Genomic DNA, 23,752 nt, shown 5'->3' with positions numbered 1-23,752 from the left:
CACTGCAGAAAGTTCTATCAGACAGTGCTATGTGAGATCTGACAGGAGGGGGAATTCAGTACTTCACAAATCAGGACACAGCAGCAGCCTACTGGTATAGAGACATAGTAACAGAGAAAATAATTTCCTTGATAAGACAGGTCTATTGGCCAGGTAGGAAGGATGTTTCCATATTGATAGGATAGGAACATGTGATCTCCATGCGGCTTAAATATGTGTGCCAATTATGTTTGCTATTTCATGAAGTGCAATGCTTCCTCATAGACCCAGCTTGGTTCTTCTTCAGTGCCTCCTCTTGGAGTTGTACCTGATTTTATTACCAGTTTTCTTTTTTTTTAAATTTTTATTTATTTTATTTTTTAAAAATAAATAAATAAATTTTTTATTTTTATTTTTATTTTTTTAAAATAAATAAATTCTTATTTATTTTATTTATTTATGATAGTCACACACACACACAGAGAGAAGCAGAGACATAGGCAGAGGGAGAAGCAGGCTCCATGCACCGGGAGCCCGACGTGGGATTCGATCCCGGGTCTCCAGGATCGCGCCCTGGGCCAAAGGCAGGCGCTAAACTGTTGCGCCACCCAGGGATCCCCTTATTACCAGTTTTCATCCGAATCCACTGGGGAATGGGACGATTCTGCTTTTGTTTCTTGGCCAGGAATTGCTTGATTCTGAAAGTCTTGTGAGAAGACATAGCGATCAGTCAACCACATGCAACCAGGATGGCAGTGAAAAGGCAGTTTTGTGTAATTCTTAGAGAAGCTCTTCTCCTTTCTTTTTTTCTTCTTCACACAATGACAAAATGTATTTTTATAGATATTATGTACCAATAATGTATTTAAACAAAATATATTTCAAAACATTCTGCACAAAGAACTTACAGATCATAATTACTTAATAACAAAATGTCCAGTTCTTTAGGAAATTGTTTGTAATTTAAGGGACTTAACTACAACAAAGTTTTTAAAACCAAAGAAATTACTTTATGGCACAGGACATCACAACTTATGTAACAAAGCAGGCAGATTTTGTTGTAGACACAGGATGGAGGGAAATCTAATTTAAATTAAAAAATTCAGGTAATGGGTATTCCTACATTTAAGCATCAGTTTTGTTTAGAAAAATAAAAACTTCCCAAATATTAGCAGCATACCTTTCTACCTTTACAATTCAGAATTTTACTGTTCATCTGTCAAATATATGACAGTATCTGGTTAATTTCTTAAACTTAACTATCAGTGTTACCGATGCAATGAAACGCCGGGACACCTGCACCCCGATGTTTCTAGCAGCAATGTCCACAATAGCCAAACTGTGGAAGGAGCCTCGATGTCCATCGAAAGATGAATGGATAAAGAAGATGTGGTTTATGTATACAATGGAATATTACTCAGCCATTAGAAACAACAAATACCCACCATTCGCTTCAACGTGGATGGCTCTGGAGGGTATTATGCTGAGTGCAGTAAGTCAATTGGAGAAGGACAAACAGTGTATGTTCTCATTCATTTGGGGAATATAAATAATAGTGAAAGGGAATATAAGGGAAGAGAGAAGAAATGTGTGGGAAATATCAGGAAGGGAGACAGAACATAAAGACTCCTAACTCTGGGAAACGAACTAGGGGTGGTGGAAGGGGAGGAGGGCGGGGGGTGGGGGTGAATGGGTGACGGGCACTGAGGGGGACACTTGACGGGATGAGCACTGTGTTATTCTGTATGTTGGTAAATTGAACACCAATAAAAATTAATTTATTAAAAAAAAAAAGAAAAAAAACTATCAGTGTTACCCTTGAGATGCTGACCCTGTTGCATTTCCTTTCATATTTTTTTTCTCAATGAACCTATGGCCTTTGACAGGGAAGGTAACTGAAACACGTTTAGATAAAAACTGGTCTTAGAGGGCAGCTGGGGTGGCTCAGCGGTTTAGCGCAGCCTGCAGCCCAGGGCGTGATCCTGGAGACCCTGGATCGAGTCACACGTTGGGCTCCCTGCATGGGGTCTGCTTCTCCCTCTGCCTGTGTCTCTGCCTCTCTCTCTCCTCTCTGAATAAATAAATAAACAAACAAACAAATAAATAAATCTTTAAAAAAACTGGTAGATACTTTATTCATGAATAATTCAGCAAGTACTATTGAAAGCCTACTACATTTCCAGGTCTAGAAAGAGCAAGAAAGACATAGAGTCTGCCGCCAGGGAGCTCACCATCTAGACTATAGCAGGCCCAGCACTTGTTCAGGATTACTATGAGCCTTCCTTTCATCTTTCAAGATTTGCATGGATATTGATTTCCTCTGTAAGGGCAAATAAAATCTTCCCTTACACATATCATTCTTTGTATTATCATAAGGGGAATTCTGAAGTCTGTGTGTTGACAAAGTCTACACTTTGCTTTCTCCAATTGTCCTTCTGGGCCTTCTGACAATGTCAGATATTTTCTTTCCCTCTTGGTTCTGCACAACACACTCTCTGTACTTTTGCCAATCCAGCTGGCATTTTCTATGACACTTTCTTTTCTCCTTCACTGTCTTTTGTTTCCTTCCTCCTTATTAAAAAAAACAGTCACTGGGGCTTTTCCAGGATCCCTTTCCTGACTTCTTATTCATATCGGTGACTAAACTTAACACCTCCTTAAATGTTGGGTCTTTAGTAAGCATAAAAACCAGAATTTCCAATTAGCAATTTTCTAGAGCTCTGTTGTGAATTGAGATCTTTCCAATACTCTCTTCCTGAATGCTATTTAGAAATATTACCCTCAATAAGAAGGATTTCTTGAAGATTCCTGTTTTAAAAGTAGTATTAAGAGACTGATAAAGGATACATAACTCAGATGCTTCTACTTTATTCTCAGTTCCTACCAACTACTGTATTCTGCAAGATCATAGTTAAAACTCTTTGGTGTGGGATATCAATTTTACACACAGGGCTAGATCAAAAATTCCATTTTGGGGTCTCTGATATGTTTTAAACTTAAACAAAACCTAAATGATAAAAAGCTGAGATAGATAACTATTCATTTCTATGTATATGTCCTTTATTATAAACAATATACAATTAGGAATTCAACTTTTTTAAAGTCTCCAAGTCAGATGCAATCAAGCGACGTATGTCCTACGGTCCTTTTATACATTTTTAACTCAGACACATAGAAGATTTGGTAAACTTTAATTTCCCAAATATTCTCAGAAAGAGTTATCAGAAGCATCCACCACTTACAAAACACAGCTGGATAATCAATTGACCCCAAAGTGACCCCAAATGAAATACCTCTTATGTGTTGTGAGGTAGCAATGACAGACTATGATCTTCTGTGGAGATGGTACCCTTTGTGCATAAACATTCCTTCTTCACAGGAAGAGTGTGAATAACAAGAAGGGAAAGAGCCACCCTTCATTATTTCATCAGCTACTGGTGTTTTCATAGTTTTAAATGCCTGATTTCAGTTTTACAACAATACCAATATTTGGAAAGGTCATCCTATGTTCCAAGCAGCAGATATTAACAACTTCCAACACGATCTCTAGGAATAATTTGAAGTTCTGAACCATGCCTTAGGAAAACATTTCCAACAGTTTGTGCAGGATTTATTCCTATTCCATCATTGGTAATAATTGCACTTGTTGCTGTAGGAACTTTAAATTCTTCTGCTGGAAACTTTAAGACTGCTGTGAGAGATGTACTTTCAGGAACACTAAGTACTTTGTAAGGCAGCCGCGGGTCTGCATCAGCGTGATCTTAAAGGAAACCTTTGGCATAGTGAAGCCCCTGCGGACGGAGACCCCAACTAGTTCCGCCTAGACTCCCACTTCTTCTAGGGTACCCGGTCCCGCACCCTCTTCCCCTTTCAAGACTTAACATTTTCCCTTTTTTTTTTCTCTGCTGAGCCTTCCTCCTATTTCTGGGAATTGGGAAATTTGTGTGAGGGTTGGCTCTCCTCATTTTCCTCTGGGAGGCAGAACGTCCATGGTCTCCTCTCCCCACATGTCAGTTTTCTCTTGTCCCTGTGGTGATTTGTTCCTACCTGGTCTCCCAGGTTTGTGGTTGGAGCCCCCCAGGAGATAAAGGCTGCCAACCAAACAGGTGGCCTCTACCAGTGTGACTACAGCACGAGCAAGTGTGAGCCCATCCAACTGCAGGGTGAGTCACTGCCCCTCCCTGGGACCCAGGGCTAGGCTTCCACCTGTGCATATACCTGAACTTGCCAGGCATCTTTTGTTCTGGGGGGTCTGTGGGTTGGGGTCCAGGTGTTCAGCTCTCTGCCTCTGTGCTGTATGCAGATTCTACCTCAGACACCCTCAGGTACCCTCTTCATATTCCTTCTTATAACTTGTGTCTCTCCTTGACCTGTTGGATCTCCATGTCTCCCAAGTCAAAGTGACCTGTGTTTGTCTTCTCAGAGCCCTTTTTGCTCCCTGAAGGTGACCATTTATACATGTCTCCTCAGTCCCTCTGGAGGCGGTGAACATATCTCTGGGCCTGTCTCTGGCATTTGCCACCAACCCTTTCCGACTGCTGGTGAGTTGTCCTGGGTCATGGGAGTGTCCTGAGGGAAGAAGTCAGGGACCCATGGCTGCTGCGGCTTTGATCTGTGGAGGTTGGAGGTGCTCGGGTGAAAGGACAGGAAGCATGAACAGCATTTCCCACCTGCAACCTTCCCCCAGGCCTGTGGCCCCACTGTGCACCAAACTTGTAAGGAGAACACCTATGTGAATGGCTTATGCTTCCTGTTTGGATCCAATCTATGGCAGCCGCCGCAGAGTTTCCCAGAGAAGCTCCGAGGTAGGTGGCCTTTGGGAGGGAATACAGATGGGCAGTGTGAGGGTAAGGGCAGGACTGGGGTGGGGGCTGTTTACAGCCTGGGGGATGACTTAGAGGTCTAGATGCAGAAGCTGGAGGAAACTGGGCTCCAACAGAGATGATGTGGAGAGATGCAAGGGTCTTGTTATAGCCACTTATCTTTGTAAGATGATGTCCCAACCATTGTCCTTAGAGTAACTACCTGAGTCTCCTGATCATAGCTTCTGAGGGTCTCCCATCCCTTCTACCTCAGTCACTGTACTCTAGGCACTCTGGCTGCCTTTCTTCTCCAAGAATGACATCAAGCTGTCCTTACCTCAGGGCCTTTGCAATTACTGTTCCTTCAGCCTGGAATCTTCTTCCCTCAGATCTTAGTGGACAATGCATTATTGTCATTTCAGCTCAAATGTCACCTCTTCAAAGAGGCCTTTCTTGAACGGTTCTTTTTTTTTTTTTTTTTTTTGAGCGGTTCTTATAATCATTTCTACCATCATTTCCTATCATATTGTCATACTTTACCATCTTCATATACATATTTTACTTGTTTCTTTTCTGTCCTTTCTTCTGGAATGTAGCCTTCATGATAGCAGGGATACTATCTTGTTCATTGCTCTATGCTCTTTTTAATTTTTAAAAAGATTTTATTTATTTATTCATGAGAGACACACACACACACACAGAGGCAGAGACATAGGCAGAGGGAGAAGCAGACTCCATGCAGGGAGCCTGACGCGGGACTTGATTCAGGAACTCTAGGATCACACCCTGAGCTGAAGGCAGACACTCAACCGCTGAGCCACCCAAGCATCCCTGCTCTGTGCTCTCTCTCTCTTTCTTTTTTAAAGATTTATTTATTTATTTATTTATTTATTTATTTATTTATTTATTTATTCATGATAGACATATATACATAGAGAGAGAGGCAAAGACACAGGTAGAGGGAGAAGCAGGCTCCATGCTGGGAGCCCGATGCGCAACTTGATTCCGGGTCTCCAGGATCGCACCCTAGGCCAAAGGCAGGCGCCAAACCGCTGAGCCACCCAGAGATTCCCCCCTTGCACTCTTATATCTACTTCTGCTTAACAAATTGCCCTTAAACTTAGTAGCTAAACCCAATAAACATTAATTATATCACAGTTCCTGCAAATCAGGAATCTGGGAATGGCTTAGCTGAGTGCCTCTGCCTCAGGGTTTTTCATGAAATTGAAGTCAACTTGTTAAACTGGAGCTCATCCAAAGGCTTGACTGGGGAAAGAAGATCCACTTCCAAGCTCACTTGCAAGATTGTTGAACTGAGGGCCCCAGTTTTCACTGGCTGTTGGCTGGAGGTTTCTCTCAGTTGCTTTTCACATGGGGTTCCCTATAAAGCAGCTCACAACTGCTCCCCATAGAGCAGCTGGCCTCCCTTACAGTGAGTACACAAGGGAGTAGGAGAGCAAGAGAGAAAGAGGGAAAACAGCCACAAAAGAAATCATAGTCTTCATAATCTGATCTCAGAAGTAATAGTACATTATTTCTGCCATCTTATGTTCGTTTGAAGTGAGTAAAAAATTCCATCTCACTTTCAAGAGAAGGTGACCGTGCAAGGGTGTTATATCCAGGAGGTGAGAATCTTGAAGACCATCTTGGTGGCTGCCTACCACATCCTTGTTCACCAAACATTTGTCGATTGAAAGAGAGTGAGTGAGCGAGTGACTGAATCTTTTCTCAAGCTGCTTTCTACCATTTATTTCTTCAAATGGTTGTCCATCTTTTTTGCTTGGCTTCAAGTTGGTTCTAGAACCAAGGGCTAATATGTCTTCCATTTAGAGGTTTTTTTTCCCCCTCCAAGCTCTGCCTCTTTGTACTTTACTCTCAATGGATAACATTCCTTCCTTCTTCATAAAGAAAATCAAGGTTGCCAGGGATGAACTCCGTCTACTTACTCCTCCTTGTTCAAATTTCTGCAACAGTACCACCCTTGGCAGTGTCTCACTGGTTTTAGAGGAAGACCTGAGTGTCCACCTTTCCTTGAATCACTCTTCTATCTGGACTTTTGAGGCTTTATCACATCACCAACTGAAGCCCACATCCTCAATCATTCATCCTCTCCAGGAGCTTAAATTTTTCCTTCCTCCTTTGCATGTAAACGTGCTTACACTTACCCATATCTTAAAAGCAATCAACCACCAATATTGATAGCAATGAAAATAACCTTTCCTCTCCCTGGTCTCCTATACATCTTATGCTGTTTCTCCTTTCCTTCATCATCAAACTTTTCAAAAGAGTTCTCTCTTCTTGTTTCCATTTCCCCCATATTACCATTCTTCACCCTCTGACATGTGTCTTCTCTCCAACCTCTTGCAAATGGCATTTGTGACTTCCTAAATGCCAAATCTCTGTTCTGTCCTCATGTTTACTGACTTTTCTGATGTGACTTACAGATCATCTCTTCCTTCCCCAAACACCTAGATTTCTCCCCTCCTCTCTCTTCCCCTCCCTTCCCCCCTTATTTCCTTCCCCTCCCTTCCCTTCCCTTCTTCTTGCTTCTCCTGCTGCCAAGGGCTTCTGGTAAACTTCATCTCCAGGCAGTCTTCCTCTGCCTTCCTTGCATGTGTAGGGGTACTAGGTTACAGCTTCTATTCTTGTCCAAGTGTTCTTCCAGGCCAATTCCATTCAGTTCTGTGGCTTCAGCTCTTAGCCCCTCTTTAGTGTTCACTCTCAGCATTCAATACTTTTCTTTTAAAAAACATTTTCCGTTCTTATATTCACAAATATATACATATTTATAGTCTTTACTTTGTGCCACAAATGATAGTGTGTTGTACACATTTGATTCTTTTCATTTAACCCATCTTTGAGATTTTCAAAGATTTCTCTGGTTAATTTTCTTTGTATATTTTCCATATAAATGTTAGAATCTGCTTATCTGTTTTTAAAAAACTGATACTTTTTTTTGGGGGGGTAATTTTACTTTTTCAAAGATCATACAATAAAATTGGCCTTTATTCTTTTAGTGTACAATTCCATGAATTTTAAGATATGTATATAGATTTTCATTAAAAAACCCAACATGAACATGGGGTGCCTGGCTGGCTCTGTTGGAAGAGCATGTGACTCTTGATCTTCAGATTGTGAGTCCCAGCCCCACATTGGTTGTAGAGATTACTTAAAAATAAAACTTTATAAAAAATCCAACATGAACAGAATGTAATAGTTCTATTACTCCCCTAAAAAGTCCTGTATGGGGATCCCTGGGTGGCGCAGCGGTTTGGCGCCTGCCTTTGGCCCAGGGCGCGATCCTGGAGACCTGGGATCGAATCCCGCGTCGGGCTCCCGGTGCATGGAGCCTGCTTCTCCCTCTGCCTGTGTCTCTGCCTCTCTCTCTATCTCTCTGTGACTGTCATAAATAAATAAAAACTTTAAAAAAAAAAAAAGTCCTGTATGCTATCTTTTTATAATTAGTTGCCTTCTTCCCATCCATCCTAGTCCCTGGCACTTACTAATCTGTTCTCCATCACAATATAGTTTGTCCTTTCAAGAAGCTACATAAATGGAATTACAACCCTTTGAGATTGGCTTCTTTCACTAGTATAAGGTATTTGCAATTCATCTGTGTTGTTATGTGTATCAGTAGTTCTTTCCTTTTTTATTGCTAAATAGTATTCCATTGCATAGATTTACTAGTCCCAGTCACAAGTTCATTTGATCACACATTGAAGGATGTTTGGGTTGTTTCCATTGTTTGGCAATCATGAGTGGAGTGGCTAGAAACTTTTCATTGCTACAGCAATCTTTCTAAATACAGAAAACAATCATCTCACTTCCTTTTCTAAGAAAACTTCAGTGGCTATTCACTGCCTAAGGGATAAAGTCAAACTTCTTTTTTGGGATAGAGAGGTCCTTCCTAACTGTCTTTTGCTTAATGACATAGGCTCATCTCCATTCCCATTACACAGATTTATCCTAGTAGTGCCATTTCTGTCCCTCAATTCTGTGGAAGGATTTTAGGCTCATCTCCTTTGTATCAGTCAGGGTTTTGACTGGAATAAATGCTTCACCCCAGTTAGAATAATTTGAGAAGGATTTATTAACAAAGGGACTAATTTTATTTGATAGAGTCTTAGGAAGCCACAATGGATGATCCAGGAATCCAGGGCAAGGAGCAGCAGAGCTGTTACCATTCTTAGGCTGATTGGACAAGGGGAGGGAAGAGTAACCAGAATTCAGAAAGAGAGAGAGTTCTCTGGAGTGTGCTTCCTTGAGAGGAGCAGTGATCTTCCATTGAGAGACACAGCTGGCCCAAAGCAACCTTCCAGGGCAGGAGTAAGAGGAAAATACTCTGATCATACTCTTCTACCTGTCTCTAATCTTCTGTTAAGGCTCCTAATTGGGCAAACCCAAGTAGAAACCAGAGGGCAAAGGAACCCAAAATACATGTGATCCATGTAGGCTGACTTGCTAGGCTGCAGATCAGATTGGAGGAGGGTAGAAGGTGGATTTGGGGCTGGGGACAGAAGGAAGGAGGACATCCAGCATATTGTTATATGTGCTATTCCTTTTTTTCCTGTAATTTCTTTCTCCCTTTATATTTATGGCAAATTATTTCTCATTCTCAGAGTTAACTCTGATATATCTACTTTTCCTGACTTCCTTGGGCAGAATTAACTAAAATTTTCTATTACTTCATCCATATTTCAAATAGTATTAAATAATCAAATTTATTAAACAAATTTAAAAAAGTATTATAAAATGTCTAACTTTCATTAGACTCAAGGTTTTTTTGCTCCCAAATTTCGTATATAATTGAACTTTTAAATATACTAACACCTGCTGAATTGATTCCACTTTGGATTCTAAGGCATCAGTTTCTTCCTGAAAATTTTTCTTTGTTTCTTCTAACATTTCTTGTGTTTATTCTTGTGACTGGCTAATGAAAACATCACCAATTTGATAAGGTATCATTAAGCAGTAGTCATCTATCTGCAAACATGATGTCCTTAAAAGCATCTCTAAATTTTGTAGTTGCTTCTTTTTTACTACTATTTCTTCCTTCAGCTCTGTGATTCTACTTGTATTCCATGAAAATTTGTTTATCTTTTGTCGATCTTCAAAAGTAAAATTGGCATTTTCTGCAAATGCCTTCTGCATGGCAGCTGACATCTTGGGACTATGTCCATATTTTTATTAAACTTGGAACATGGGTTGCATATTATTTCCCTTTTATTTTTACTGCTTAGCAAAGAGCTAACATGCAAAAAATAAACCCCTGTCTCTGGTGCTTAATTATTAGTTCATGTTATTTCTTTTGTTCCCAAAGAATGTCCTCGGCAGGACAGTGATATTGCTTTCTTGATTGATGGCTCTGGTAGCATCAACCCGACTGACTTTCAGCGGATGAAGGAGTTTGTCTCAACTGTGATGGATCAATTCAAGAATTCCAAAACCTTGGTGAGGGCAAATGGATGGGTTAGGAAATAGCTCATGCAAGGCTGGCAAATACAGGGCAACCAGGCAGGCTGCCACTTTCCCCTTTTACTTCTATCGCAGATGTTGCCAAATTGCCAGTTGATCATGGTTTTCTTTCATGATTCTCTTTCCTGCTCTGGAAGCAGCCTCAGCTTCTTCCAATGCTCTGTGAAGCAGGCAGCTTTAACTAATTGATAAGGGTTGGAATGGGAGATAAAATCCACATCTTATCTCTGGCTGAGTTCTAGTACTTAGAAATGGGAGCTGATGGCAGATCTCTGTCCTGGTGAGGCAGAAAGATTGGGGACAGTGTAGAATTTGGAGGGATTTGGAGACTGGAATGTTTCAATATTTATGTAGGGCCTCCTGGGAGATGGGTAAATGTGAGGAGGGTCATCTTCTCCAGTGTAATACCAGATGCCTGTTCCCAGTTTTCTTTGATGCAGTTCTCTGAAGACTTCCGAATTCATTTTAACTTCAATGAGTTCAAGAAAAATCCTAAGCCATCATTTCTGGTGAAGTCAATACAACAGCTGTTGGGGAGGACACACACTGCCACAGGAATCCGCAAAGTAGTGTAAGCTCTTTGCTTAGGATGGGGAGGAGGTGATTTTTTTTGTTAGGATTTGAAGAATGCAGAGGGAACACAGACAGAGATGGGATAAAGGACATGAATAAAGGTGTGGAGGAGGGACTCTGCATGGTGTGCTCATGAAATACAAGTTGTAAGTAAAGGTAGGAGTGAAGGGGATATGTGAGGGTAAGGCTAGAGGGAAGCTACAGAGATCATTTGAGGCCAGGTCACTTAAGGCAACTGAAAAACTAGTGGGGATTCCCTGAATGTTTTAAGCAAGGAGGAGATGTCACCATATCTTCTTTTGGAACTTCAGTCTGATGTATGTGTGTGTGTGTGTGTGTGTCTGTGTGTGTGTGTGTGTGTGTGTGTAGAGGTGAGGGTGAGGGTTGGGATAAAAGTGCAGGAGCATGAGCTAGAGAGCTGTAGCATCAAACCAGGAAAGGTTTGCAAGGGCTCAATTAAGCTTAAAGATTTGTTTTAGAAAGTTAAGAAAAATAAGAAAAATAAATCTATGCAAAAGTATTTAAAGGCAGCAAAGATTTCCTTTCCTTCCACTCTTCTCTCTTCTTCTGTGTCTTTCCGGGTCTTGTGGTAGCCACATCTCAGTGTTCATTCCAGGGGATCCCAAGCCCCTCCTGGCTGCATCTGTCTGTGACTCTTGACATTTCCTCCCTAGCATTAAGATGATCTCTGTCTATTCACATTTGACTTTTCTTTCCTCTTCCCTGGACAGAAGAGAACTGTTTCACAGCAGCAGTGGAGCCCGGGAGAATGCTCTTAAGATCCTAGTTGTCATTACAGATGGAGAAAAGTATGGTGATCCCTTGGATTACAAGGATGTCATCCCTGAAGCAGACAGAGAGGGGATCATTCGCTATGTCATTGGGGTAGGAAATGTGGCTCTCTGGGCTGATGCTTCTGTAGAGGGTTTCTGTTTGGATACACCCTCCCTTCACTTTGCAAATATCCCTAAAACTAGGGTGGGCAAAGGGCCACCGCCAGCCCATATGGGCCTATATCAGGCAACTGGTGTTACAATGATGCTATGTAACAGATTATTTCAGAATTCAGTCTTTAAAACAATAAATGAGTCTGTAGTACATCTGGGCAATTTTCCTGGTTTTGACTGGCTCACTCTTATATCTGTAATCATTGAAGGTTGGTTGGCAGCTCTGGTAATCTTGGCTGAACTCTCTCCATTTCTGAGGGTTGCCAGTTGTGTCTGTTTGCTGGACTGGAATGGCTGGAATAACTGGGGTAACTTGGCTCTTCGGATCGCTGTGTCATCCTCCAATGGGCTAGCCTGGGCATGTCTTCATGGTGAAGGCAGAGGAACAAAAGAGCAAATGGAAATTTTGCAAGTACTTTTTAAAGCCTCTGTCTGCATTGTGTATGATAACATCCACTAATCAATGGATATTAGCAAGACACATGGCTGCACCCAGAGACATAAGCAGGGCAGATTACTCTACCATGAGTAAGAGGATACAGCAAAGTTTTGGAGGAAAGGGCTTGGATTTAGGAAGGGGTAAAGAGTTGGGATCATCAGTGTAATCCAACTCCCACAGTACCTTATATGACATAGAAAAAGATATCATCATGGGTGCATGACTTGGTAGGTAGGAAACCCCTTCATAAAGAGGAAAAGGCTCCCTTTACACTGGGGAGAGGTCAGACCCACATCAGGAGGCATGGCACAGCAAAGGAACCAAAGGCTGGACTTCAGCTCCTAATTACTCCCTTGACAGACTGCTCTGTGCAGTGTTTTATTATACTGGGTGGCCCTGTCCCAGAGGCCTTCTGGTGTATTCCCTCATTTGACAAATATTGTTTCAGATTCTTTTCCTGCAGAATTTTCTTTGCTGGGTGACACTGCTACCCCCTTATGGTGTCTAATTTGGCTTCTATTCTTTGGTAACAGGTGGGAGATGCTTTCAACAATCTAAAAAATCGTGAAGAGCTTAACATCATTGCATCCAAGCCTCCTCGCGATCATGTGTTCCGGGTGAATAACTTTGAAGCTCTAAAGACCATTCAAAACCAGCTTCAGGAAAAGATCTTTGCAATTGAGGGTAAGTAAGTTAAGGTTCTGCATTCCTGCAGCAGGTCCAGAGGCAGCCCTGAATATGGATTTCTCCTCTAGAGACTAGAACCTCCTAACTCTTGGTATCCTGATTCTCAGCATCAACTCAACTCTCTCTCCTCTTCTTCTAGTTCTCAGCAAATTTGGTCTCACTTGGTCATTCCCTTTGAAATCAAAAGATCTAGACTTTATTTTTACTTTGCAAACCTTGGCTATAGGCTGGAAAATTGGAGGGTAGGGGAGTCGGGCCTCACACAGTATATTTCAAAGAATTTGGGTATGTTGCCAATGTTTGACTGTTGGATTCACTGCTGTATCTCCAGTGTCTAGAATAGTGCCTGGTACATAGTGGGTGCTCAATGAATATTTACTGATTACAATAATTTAAAAACTGAGGGAAGTTTCATATACAATCTGGATTTATGATTTCTCTTAAAAAATTGGAAGATTAGACTGCATTCCTATCTGGCAAAAAGCAGTTGGAGCCAAATAGCTACCATCTCTTTAAAAGGGGTATATGCTTTCTAATTCAACATAGCTCCCACCTACCTGAGCCTCCTTTTGTTTGGTCATCATAGTACTTGAGTTCCAGCTCTTCCGCTTTCTTTAATGTAGAAAGCTCTCCTCCTTACAGGTACTAAGACAGGAAGTAGCAGCTCCTTTGAACATGAGATGTCTCAGGAAGGCTTCAGTGCTGCCATCACTTCAGTAAGTGGTCCTTCATTAAATTGGGATTGGGTGAGAGGAAGTGGGAGAAGAGGTGCAAGGGTTTGGGGCTCTTATTTGCAATGAGGACTTGTTGGGGAGCACTTCTTTGATGGGGAGCAGTGGTCCCTTTTCCCTATTAATTATGTTTTTTTCTTGATATATAATGGATATATGAATGATACTTCAGGTATACACCATAATGATTTGCTGTATGCATATATTGTGAAATGATCACCACAATAAGTCTAATCAATATTCATTACCACATATGTTACAAAATTTATTTTTCTTGTGATGAAAACTTTAGGATTTCTTTTCTTTTTTTAAGTTAAAAAATTTTAAAAATTATTTAAATTCAATTTAGTTAACATATATTGTATTATTAGTTTCAGGGGCAGAATTTAGTGATTCCTGGTTGCATATAACACCCAGTGCTCATGACATCAAGTGCCCTACTTAATACCTATCATCTAATTACTGCTTTGCCCCACCTACTTCCGCTTCAGTAACCCTCAGTTTGTTTCCTAGAGTTCAGTGTCTCATATGCTTTGCCTCTCTCTGTTTTCATCTTATTTTATTTTTCCTTCCCTCCTTCCCTTCCCCTGAATTCATCTGTTTTGTTTCTTAAATTCCACATATGAGTGAAATCTTATGGTATTTGTCTTTCTCTGACTGACTTATTTTGCTTAGCATAATACCCTTTACTTCCATGCATGTCATTGCAAATGGCAAGATTTCATTCTTTTTGATAGCTGAGTCATATTCCATCATATATATTTAAATACACTACCTTCTTTATCCATTCATCTGTTGGTGGACATCTGGGCTCTTTTCATAATGCCAAGTGATGTTGAGCATTTTTTTCATGTACCTGTTAGCCATCTGGGTGTCTTTTAAAAAGTGTCTATTCATGTCTTCTGCCTGTTTCTTGACTAGATTTTTTTGTTTTTGTTTTTTGGTATTGAGCTTGGTTAAGTTCTTTATATATATTGGATACTAGCCCTTTATCTGATTAGACATTTGCAAATATCTTCTCCCATTCTGTAGATTGCTTTTTAGTTTTGTTGGCTGTTTCCTTTGCTGTGTGCAAAAGCTTTTCATTTTGATGAAGCCCCAATAGTTTATCTTTGCTTTTGTTTCTCTTGCCTTTGGAAACATCTCTAGCAAGAAGTTGTGGCTGAGGTCAAAAGAGGTTGCTGTGTGTGTTCTCCTCTAGGATTTTGATGGATTTGTGTTTCACATTTAGGTCTTTCATCTATTTTGAGTTTATCTTTGTGTATGGTGTAAGAAAAAGACTTAGTTTCATTCTTCTGCATGTGGCTGTCCAGTTTTCTCAACATCATTTGTCAAGGAGACTCCTTTTTTCCATTGGATATTCTTACCTGTTTTGTCAAAGATTAGTTGACCATAGAGTTGAGGATTCATTTCTGAGTTCTCTCTTCTGTTCCATTGATCTATGAGTCTATTTTTGTGCTAGTACCCTACTGTCTTGATGATTACGGCTTTGTAATACAGCTTGAAGTCCAGATTGTATTGTCTCCAGCTGCAGTTTCTTTTTCAACATTCCTTTTGCTATTTGGGATCTTTTTTGGTTCCATACAAATTTTAGGATCATTTGTTCCAGCTCTATGAAAAATGCTGATGGTAGTTTGATAGGGATTGTGTTGAATATGTAGATTGCTTTGGGTAGCATAGACATTTTTTTAAAAAAATTATTTATTCATGAGACACACACACACACACACACACAGACTGAGAGAGAGAGAGAGACAGAGAGAGGCAGAGGCAGAAGCAGGCTCCTGACATGGGACTGGATCCTGGGTTTCCAGGATCCCACCCTGGGCTGAAGGTGGTGCTAAACCGCTGGGCCACTGGGGCTGCCTGCATAGACATTTTAACAATATTTCTTTTTCCAATTCAGGAGCATGGAATGTTTTTCCATTTCTATGTGCCTTCCTCAATTTCTTTCATAATTTTCTATAGTTTTCAGAGTACAGAGCCTTTACCTCTTAGGTTAGGTTTATTCCTAGGTATCTTAGGGTTTTTGGTGGAATTGTAAAGGGGATTGATTCCTTGATTTCTCTTTCTTCTTCTTCTTTTTTTTTTCTTTTTCTGTTTTTCATTTTTTTAAATAAATTAATTTTTATTGGTGTTCAATTTACCAACATACAGAATAACACCCAGTGCTCACCCCGTCAAGTGTCCCCCTCAGTGCCCGTCACCCATTCACCGCCCCCCCGCCCTCCTCCCCTTCCACCACCCCTAGTTCGTTTCCCAGAGTTAGGAGTCTTTATGTTCTGTCTCCCTTTCTGATATTTCCCACACATTTCTTCTCCCTTCCCTTATATTCCCTTTCACTATTATTTATATTACCCAAATGAATGAGAACATACACTGTTTGTCCTTCTCAGATTGACTTACTTCCTTTCATCTACCTCATTGTTAGTCTACAGAAATGCAAATGACTGCTGTGCATTGATTTTACATCCTGTGACTTTACTGAATTCCTGTGTCAGTTCTAGCACTTTTTGGTGGAGTCTTTTGGGTTTTCTACATAGAGTATTATGTTGTCTGTGAAGAGTGAAAGTTTGACTTCTTTGCTGATTTGGATGCCTTTTATTTCTTTATGTTGTCTGATTGCTGAGGCTATGACTTCCAGTACTGTGTTGAACAACAGAGATGAGAGTGGACATCCCTGTCGTGTTCCTCACCTTAGGGGAAAAATTCTGCTTTTCCCTGTTGAGGAAGATATTTTCTATGGGTCTTTCACATATACTCTTATGATGCTCAGGTATATTCCCTCTATCTCTACATGGTGGAGAGTTTTTATCAGGAAAGAATGCTATATTTTTTCAAATACTTTTCCTGTATCAGTTGAGAGGATCATACGGTTTTTATCTTTTCTTTTGTTAATGTGATGTATTACATTGTTTGATTTGTGGATGTTGAACCACCCTTGTAGGGTGGTTGGTCGTGGTGAATAATCCTTTTAATGTACTGTTGGGTCATATTGGCTAGTTTCCTGGTGAGAATTTTGGCATTCATGTTCATCAGAGATACTGGTCTGTAATTCTCCTTTTTTGGTGGAATCTTTGTCTGGCTTGGGGATCAATGATGGCCTCATAGAATGAGTTTGGAAGTTTTCCTTCCATTTCTACATTTTGAAATAGTTTCAGAAGAATAGGTGCTAATTCTTCTTTAAATGTTTGGTAGAATTTTACTGGGCGGTCATTCAGCCCTGGACTCTTGCTTGTTGGGAGAGTTTTGATTACTGCTTCAATTTCTTTGCTGGTTATGGATCTGTTCAGTTTTCTATTTCTTCCTGTTTCAGTTTAGGTAGTTTATATGTTTTTAGAAATGCATCCATTTCTTCCAGATTGCCTGACTTGTTGGCGTATAATTGCTCATAATATCCTCTTATGTTTGTCTTTCTGGGATGTTGGTTGTGATCTCTCCTCTTTCATTTATGTTTTTATTTATTAGGGTCCTTTCTCTTTTCTTTTTGATAAACTTGGCTAGAGGTTTATCAATCTTACTAATTATTTTAAAGAACCAGCTCCTAGTTTCGTGGATCTGTTCTTTTTTTTAAGATTTTATTTATTTATTCATGAGAGACACAGAGAGAGAGAGAGGGAGGGAGAGAGAGGCAAAGACACAAGCAGAGGGAGAAGCAGGCTCCATGCAGGGAGCCTGATGCGGGATTCGATCCTGGGACTCCAGGATCATGCTCTGGGCTGAAGGCAGGTGCTAAACTACTGAGCCACCCAGGGATCCTCTCGTAGATCTGTTCTACTGTTTTTTCCCCCTATACCATTGATTTCTGCTCTAATTTTTATTATTTCTCTTCTACTGGATGTAGGCTTTATTTGCTGTTCTTTTTTGGCTCTTTTAGTTGTAAGGTTAGGTTGTGTATTTGAGACTTTTCTTGTTTCTTGAGGAAGAGCTGTATTGCTATGTACTGCATCCCAAAATTTCTGAACTGTTGTGTTTTCATTTTTATTTGCCTCCATGTATATTTTAAGTTCCTCTTTAATTTCCTGGTTCACCCATTCATTCTTTAGTAGGATGCGCTTTAACCTCCATACATTTGTAGTCCTTTCAAAGTTTTTCTTGTTGTTGACTTCAGGTTTTAAAACACTGGTCTGAAAATATGAATGGTATAATCTCAGTCTTTTTGTATCAGTTGAGACCTGATTTGTGACCCAATATGTGATCTATTCTGGAGAATGTTCCATGTGCACTCCAGAATAATGTGTATTTTGCTGCTTTAGGATGAAATGCTCTGACTATATCTGTGAAGTCCATCTGGTCTAGTAGGTCATTCAAAGCCCCTGTTTCCTTGTTTATCTTCTGCTCAGATTATCTGTCCATTGCTGTGAGTGAGGTGTTAAAATCTCCTACTATTATTGATTATTATCAACGTGTTTCAATTAATTTTGTTATTAATTGGTTTATATAGTTGGCTGCTCTGAAGTTCAGTTTGTAAATATTTACAATTGTTAGATCTTCTTGTTGGATAGACCCTTTTATTATGAAACAGTGTCCTTCTCCATCTCTTATTACAGTCTTTGGTTTAAAATCTAGTTTATCTGATACAAAGATTGCTACTCTAGCTTTCTTTTGACTTCCATTTGCATGATAGATGGTTCTCCACTTGTCCACTTTCAATTTGGAGGTGTCTTTGGGTCTAAAATGAGTCTTTTGTAATCAATATATTGATGAATCTTTTTTAAAATCCAATCTGGGATGCCTGCCTGGCTCAGCGGTTGAGCATCTGCCTTCGGCTCAGGGCATGATCCTGGGATCTGGGATTGAGTTCTGCCTCGGGCCCCCTGTGAGGAGCCTGCTTCTCCCTCTGCCTATGTCTCTTCCTCTTTTCCTCTGTGTGTCTCTCATGAATAAATAAATAAATCTTTAAAAAAGATCCAATCTGATACCCTGTGTCTTTTGATTGGAGCATTTAGTCCATTTACATCATATTAATTATTGAAAGATATGAATTTAGTGCCATTGTATTACTTGTAAAGTTGCTATTTCTATAGATTGTTTCTGTTCCTTTCTGGTCTTTGTTACTATTGGGCTCTCTCTTTACTCAAAGGATCCCCTTTAATATTTCTAGTTTGCTGTTCACAAATTCCTTTAGTTTTTGTTTGTCCTGGGAACTCTTTATTTCTCCTTCCATTCTGAATGACAGCCTTGCTGGATAAAGTATTCTTGGCTGCATATTTTCCCCATTTAGCACATTGAATATATCATGCCAATCCTTTCTAGCCTGCCAGGTCTCTGTGGACAAGTCTGCTGCAAGCCTTCTGTTTCTATCCTTTTAGGTTAAGGGCCTCTTGTCTCAAGCTGCTTTCAGGATTTTCTCTTTATCTCTGAAATCTGCAAACTTCACTATTATATGTCAAGGTGTTGACTTATTTTTATTGATTTTGAGGGAATTCTCTTTGCCTCCTGGACTCGAATGTTTCCTTCCTTATATTAGGGAAGTTCTCAGCTATAATTTGTTCAAATAAACCTACTGCCCCTCTCTCCTGCCCCTCATCTTCTAGGACCCCTATTATCCTGGTTATCATTTCATTTTATGGAATTGCTGAGTTCTCCAAGTCTCCCTTCATTATCTACTAGTTTTCTTTCTCTCTTTTTTCCAGTGTCCTTATTTTCCATCATTTTATCTTCTATATCACTGATTTGTTCTTCTGCCTTGTTCATTCTCATTTTTATAGCCTCAATTTGCGACTGCTTCGTGTTATAAGATTTATTTTCTTGATAATTTTCAAATATACTTTACAGTTTTATTAACTATACTCACTATGTTGTATATTACATCCCTGAATTTTTAATTTAATAACTGGAAATTTGCACCTTTTGGCTACCATCACTCATTTTGCCTACCCTCCCAACTCATTGTCTTTGGCAACCACCAATGTGTTCTCTGAATCTATGTAATTTGTTTTGTTTTGTTTTTAGATTCCACATATAAGTGAGATCATACTGTACGTATATTTCTCCGACTTATTTCACTTAGTATAATGCCCTCAGGATCCATACATATTGTCACAAATGGCAGGATTTCCTTCTTTTTTTTTTTTTAATAAATTTTTTATTAGTGTTCAATTTACCAACATACAGAATAACACCCAGTGCTCATCCCGTCAAGTGTCCCCCTCAGTGCCTGTCACGCATTCACCCCCACCCCCCACCCTCCTCCCCTTCCACCACCCCTAGTTTGTTTCCCAGAGTTAGGAGTCTTTATGTTCTGTCTCCCTTCCTGATATTTGCCACACATTTCTTCTCCCTTCCTTTATATTCCCTTACACTATTATTTATATTCCCCAAAAGAATGAGAAGATACACTGTTTGTCCTTCTCCAATTGACTTACTGCACTCAGCATAATACCCTCCAGTTCTATCCATGTTGAAGCAAATAGTGGGTATTTGTCATTTCTAATGGCTGAGTAATATTCCATTGTATACATAAACCACATCTTCTTTATCCATTCATCTTTCGATGGACACCGAGGCTCCTTCCACAGTTTGGCTATTGTGGACATTGCTGCTAGAAACATCGGGGTGCAGGTGTCCCGGCGTTTCATTGCATCTGAATCTTTGGGGTAAATCCCCAACAGTGCAATTGCTGGGTCGTAGGGCAGGTCTATTTTTAACTCTTTGAGGAACCTCCACACAGTTTTCCAGAGTGGCTGCACCAGTTCACATTCCCACCAACAGTGTAAGAGGGTTCCCTTTTCTCCGCATCCTCTCCAACATTTGTTGTTTCCTGCCTTGTTAATTTTCCCCATTCTCACTGGTGTGAGGTGGTATCTCGTTGTGGTTTTGATTTGTATTTCCCTGATGGCAAGTGATGCAGAGCATTTTCTCATGTGCTTGTTGGCCATGTCTATGTCTTCCTCTGTGAGATTTCTCTTCATGTCTTTTGCCCATTTCATGATTGGATTGTTTGTTTCTTTGGTGTTGAGTTTAATAAGTTCTCTATAGATTTTGGAAACTAGCCCTTTATCTGATATGTCATTTGCAAATATCTTCTCCCATTCTGTAGGCTGTCTTTTAGTTTTGTTGACTGTATCCTTTGCTGTGCAAAAGCTTCTTATCTTGATGAAGTCCCAATAGTTCATTTTTGCTTTTGTTTCTTTTGCCTTTGTGGATGTATCTTGCAAGAAGTTACTGTGGCCGAGTTCAAAAAGGGTGTTGCCTGTGTTCTCCTCTAGGATTTTGATGGAATCTTGTCTCACATTTAGATCTCTCATCCATTTTGAGTTTATCTTTGTGTATGGTGAAAGAGAGTGGTCTAGTTTCATTCTTCTGCATGTGGATGTCCAATTTTCCCAACACCATTTATTGAAGAGACTGTCTTTCTTCCAATGGATAGTCTTTCCTCCTTTATAGAATATTAGTTGACCATAAAGTTCAGGGTCCACTTCTGGGTTCTCTATTCTGTTCCATTGATCTATGTGTCTGTTTTTGTGCCAGTACCACACTGTCTTGATGACCACAGCTTTGTAGTACAACCTGAAATCTGGCATTGTGATGCCCCCAGCTATGGTTTTCTTTTTTAAAATTCCCCTGGCTATTCGGGGTCTTTTCTGATTCCACACAAATCTTAAAATAATTTGTTCTAACTCTCTGAAGAAAGTCCATGGTATTTTGATAGGGATTGCATTAAACGTGTAAATTGCCCTGGGTAACATTGACATTTTCACAATATTAATTCTGCCAATCCATGAGCATGGAATATTTTTCCATCTCTTTGTGTCTTCCTCAATTTCTTCAGAAGTGTTCTATAGTTTTTAGGGTATAGATCCTTTACCTCTTTGGTTAGGTTTATTCCTAGGTATCTTATGCTTTTGGGTGCAATTGTAAATGGGATTGACTCCTTAATTTCTCTTTCTTCAGTCTCATTGTTAGTGTATAGAAATGCCATTGATTTCTGGGCATTGATTTTGTATCCTGCCATGCTACCAAATTGCTGTATGAGTTCTAGCAATCTTGGGGTGGAGGCTTTTGGGTTTTCTATGTAGAGTATCATGTCATCAGCGAAGAGGGAGAGTTTGACTTCTTCGTTGCCAGTTTGAATGCCTTTAATGTCTTTTTGTTGTCTGATTGCTGAGGCGAGGACTTCCAGTACTATGTTGAATAGCAGTGGTGAGAGTGGACATCCCTGTCTTGTTCCTGATCTTAGGGGAAAGGCTCCCAGTGCTTCCCCATTGGGAATGATATTTGCTGTGGGCTTTTCGTAGATGGCTTTTAAGATGTCGAGGAAAGTTCCCTCTATCCCAACACTCTGAAGGGTTTTGATCAGGAATGGATGCTGTATTTTGTCAAATGCTTTCTCTGCATCTAATGAGAGGATCATATGGTTCTTGGTTTTTCTCTTGCTGATATGATGAATCACATTGATTGTTTTACGAGTGTTGAACCAGCCTTGTGTCCCGGGGATAAATCCTACATGGTCATGGTGAATAATTTTCTTAATGTACTATTGGATCCTATTGGCTAGTATCTTGTTGAGAATTTTTGCATCCATGTTCATCAGGGATATTGGTCTGTAATTCTCCTTTTTGGTGGGGTCTTTGTCTGGTTTTGGAATTAAGGTGATGCTGGCCTCATAGAACGAATTTGGAAGTACTCCATCTCTTTCTATCTTTCCAAACAGCTTTAGTAGAATAGGTATGATTTCTTCTTTAAACGTTTGATAGAATTCCCCTGGGAAGCCATCTGGCCCTGGACTCTTGTGTCTTGGGAGGTTTTTGATGACTGCTTCAATTTCCTCCCTGGTTATTGGCCTGTTCAGGTTTTCTATTTCTTCCTGTTCCAGTTTTGGTAGTTTGTGGCTTTCCAGGAATGCGTCCATTTCTTCTAGATTGCCTAATTTATTGGCGTAGAGCTGTTCATAGTATGTTTTTAAAATCGTTTGTATTTCCTTGGTGTTGGTAGTGATCTCTCCTTTCTCATTCATGATTTTATTAATTTGAGTCTTCTCTCTCTTCTTTTTAATAAGGTTGGCTAATGGTTTATCTATCTTATTAATTCTTTCAAAGAACCAACTCCTGGTTCTGTTGATCTGTTCCACAGTTCTTCTGGTCTCGATTTCGTTGAGTTCTGCTTGAATTTTAATTAACTCTCTTCTTCTGCTGGGCGTAGGGTCCATTTGCTGTTTTTTCTCTAGCTCCTTTATGTGTAAGGTTAGTTTTTGTATTTGAGTTCTTTCCAGTTTTTGAATGGATGCTTGTATTGCGATGTATTTCCCCCTCAGGACTGCTTTTGCTGCATCCCAAAGATTTTGAACAGTTGTATCTTCATTCTCATTAGTTTCCATGAATCTTTTTAATTCTTCCTTAATTTCCTGGTTGACCCTTTCATCTTTTAGCAGGATGGTCCTTAACCTCCACGTGTTTGAGGTCCTTCCAAACTTCTTGTTGTGATTTAGTTCTAATTTCAAGGCATTATGGTCTGAGAATATGCAGGGGACGATCCCAATCTTTTGGTATTGGTTCAGACCCAATTTGTGACCCAGTATGTGGTCTATTCTGGAGAAAGTTCCATGTGCACTTGAGAAGAATGTGTATTCAGTTGAGTTTGGATGTAAAGTTCTGTAGATATCTGTGAAATCCATCTGGTCCAGTGTATCATTTAAAGCTCTCGTTTCTTTGAAGATGTTGTGCTTAGAAGACCTATCGAGGGTAGAAAGAGCGAGATTGAAGTCACCAAGTATAAGTGTATTATTATCTAAGTATTTCTTCAGTTTGGTTATTAATTGGTTTAAATATTTGGCAGCTCCCACATTCGGGGCATATATATTGAGGATTGTTAAGTCCTCTTGTTGGATAGATCCTTTAAGTATGAGATAGTGTCCTTCTTCATCTCTCACTGTAGTCTTTGGGGTAAATTTTAGTTTATCTGATATAAGGATGGCTACCCCTACTTTCTTTTGAGGACCATTTGAATGGCAAATGGTTCTCCAACCTTTTATTTTCAGGCTGTAGGTGTCCTTCTGTCTAAAATGAGTCTCTTGTAGACAGCACATAGATGGGTCCTGCTTTTTTATCCAGTCTGAAACCCTGCGCCTTTTGATGGGGTCATTAAGCCCGTTCACGTTTAGAGTTACTATTGACAGAT

The 23,752-nt window shown here is 40.0% G+C and overlaps 2 protein-coding genes and 2 pseudogenes across 2 annotated transcripts in view; 1 reads left to right on the top strand and 3 right to left on the bottom strand.

Annotated features, from left to right (window-relative positions):
* The window catches only part of ITGAM (integrin subunit alpha M), a 59,548-nt gene that overhangs the window by 10,306 nt on the left and 25,490 nt on the right, over positions 1–23,752 (top strand). Inside the window, exons 3-10 of the mRNA XM_041750862.1 lie at positions 4,039–4,142; positions 4,450–4,520; positions 4,667–4,784; positions 10,102–10,232; positions 10,682–10,827; positions 11,561–11,714; positions 12,749–12,899; positions 13,545–13,618. Of these exons, the coding sequence (XP_041606796.1) occupies positions 4,039–4,142; positions 4,450–4,520; positions 4,667–4,784; positions 10,102–10,232; positions 10,682–10,827; positions 11,561–11,714; positions 12,749–12,899; positions 13,545–13,618 (949 nt within the window). The remainder of the gene's footprint in view (positions 1–4,038; positions 4,143–4,449; positions 4,521–4,666; positions 4,785–10,101; positions 10,233–10,681; positions 10,828–11,560; positions 11,715–12,748; positions 12,900–13,544; positions 13,619–23,752) is intronic.
* Positions 283–700, bottom strand: LOC121488352 (putative 60S ribosomal protein L39-like 5). Its single transcript, XM_041750863.1, has 2 exons — positions 615–700; positions 283–328 (listed from the first exon to the last, which is right to left on the bottom strand). Exons 1-2 carry the CDS (start codon positions 698–700, stop codon positions 283–285), a joined length of 132 nt encoding a protein of 43 aa, XP_041606797.1.
* LOC121488351 lies at positions 3,489–3,760 on the bottom strand (annotated as a pseudogene).
* LOC121486372 lies at positions 9,516–9,944 on the bottom strand (annotated as a pseudogene).

Source organism: Vulpes lagopus, chromosome 3 (genome assembly GCF_018345385.1).
Source record: "Vulpes lagopus strain Blue_001 chromosome 3, ASM1834538v1, whole genome shotgun sequence".
Classification (NCBI taxonomy): domain Eukaryota; kingdom Metazoa; phylum Chordata; class Mammalia; order Carnivora; family Canidae; genus Vulpes; species Vulpes lagopus.
Note: the sequence above shows the minus strand (reverse complement) of the source record. Positions and strands in the feature narration are given on the sequence as shown.

Excerpts from the sequence above, each read along its gene's own strand:
- LOC121488352 (XM_041750863.1), bottom strand. The coding sequence starts at position 700 with ATGTCTTCTCACAAGACTTTCAGAATCAAGCAATTCCTGGCCAAGAAA. Across the intron at positions 329-614 it reads ATTCCCCAGTGGATTCGGAT|GAAAACTGGTAATAAAATCA; the intron begins GAAAACTGGTAA and ends TTTAAAAAAAAA.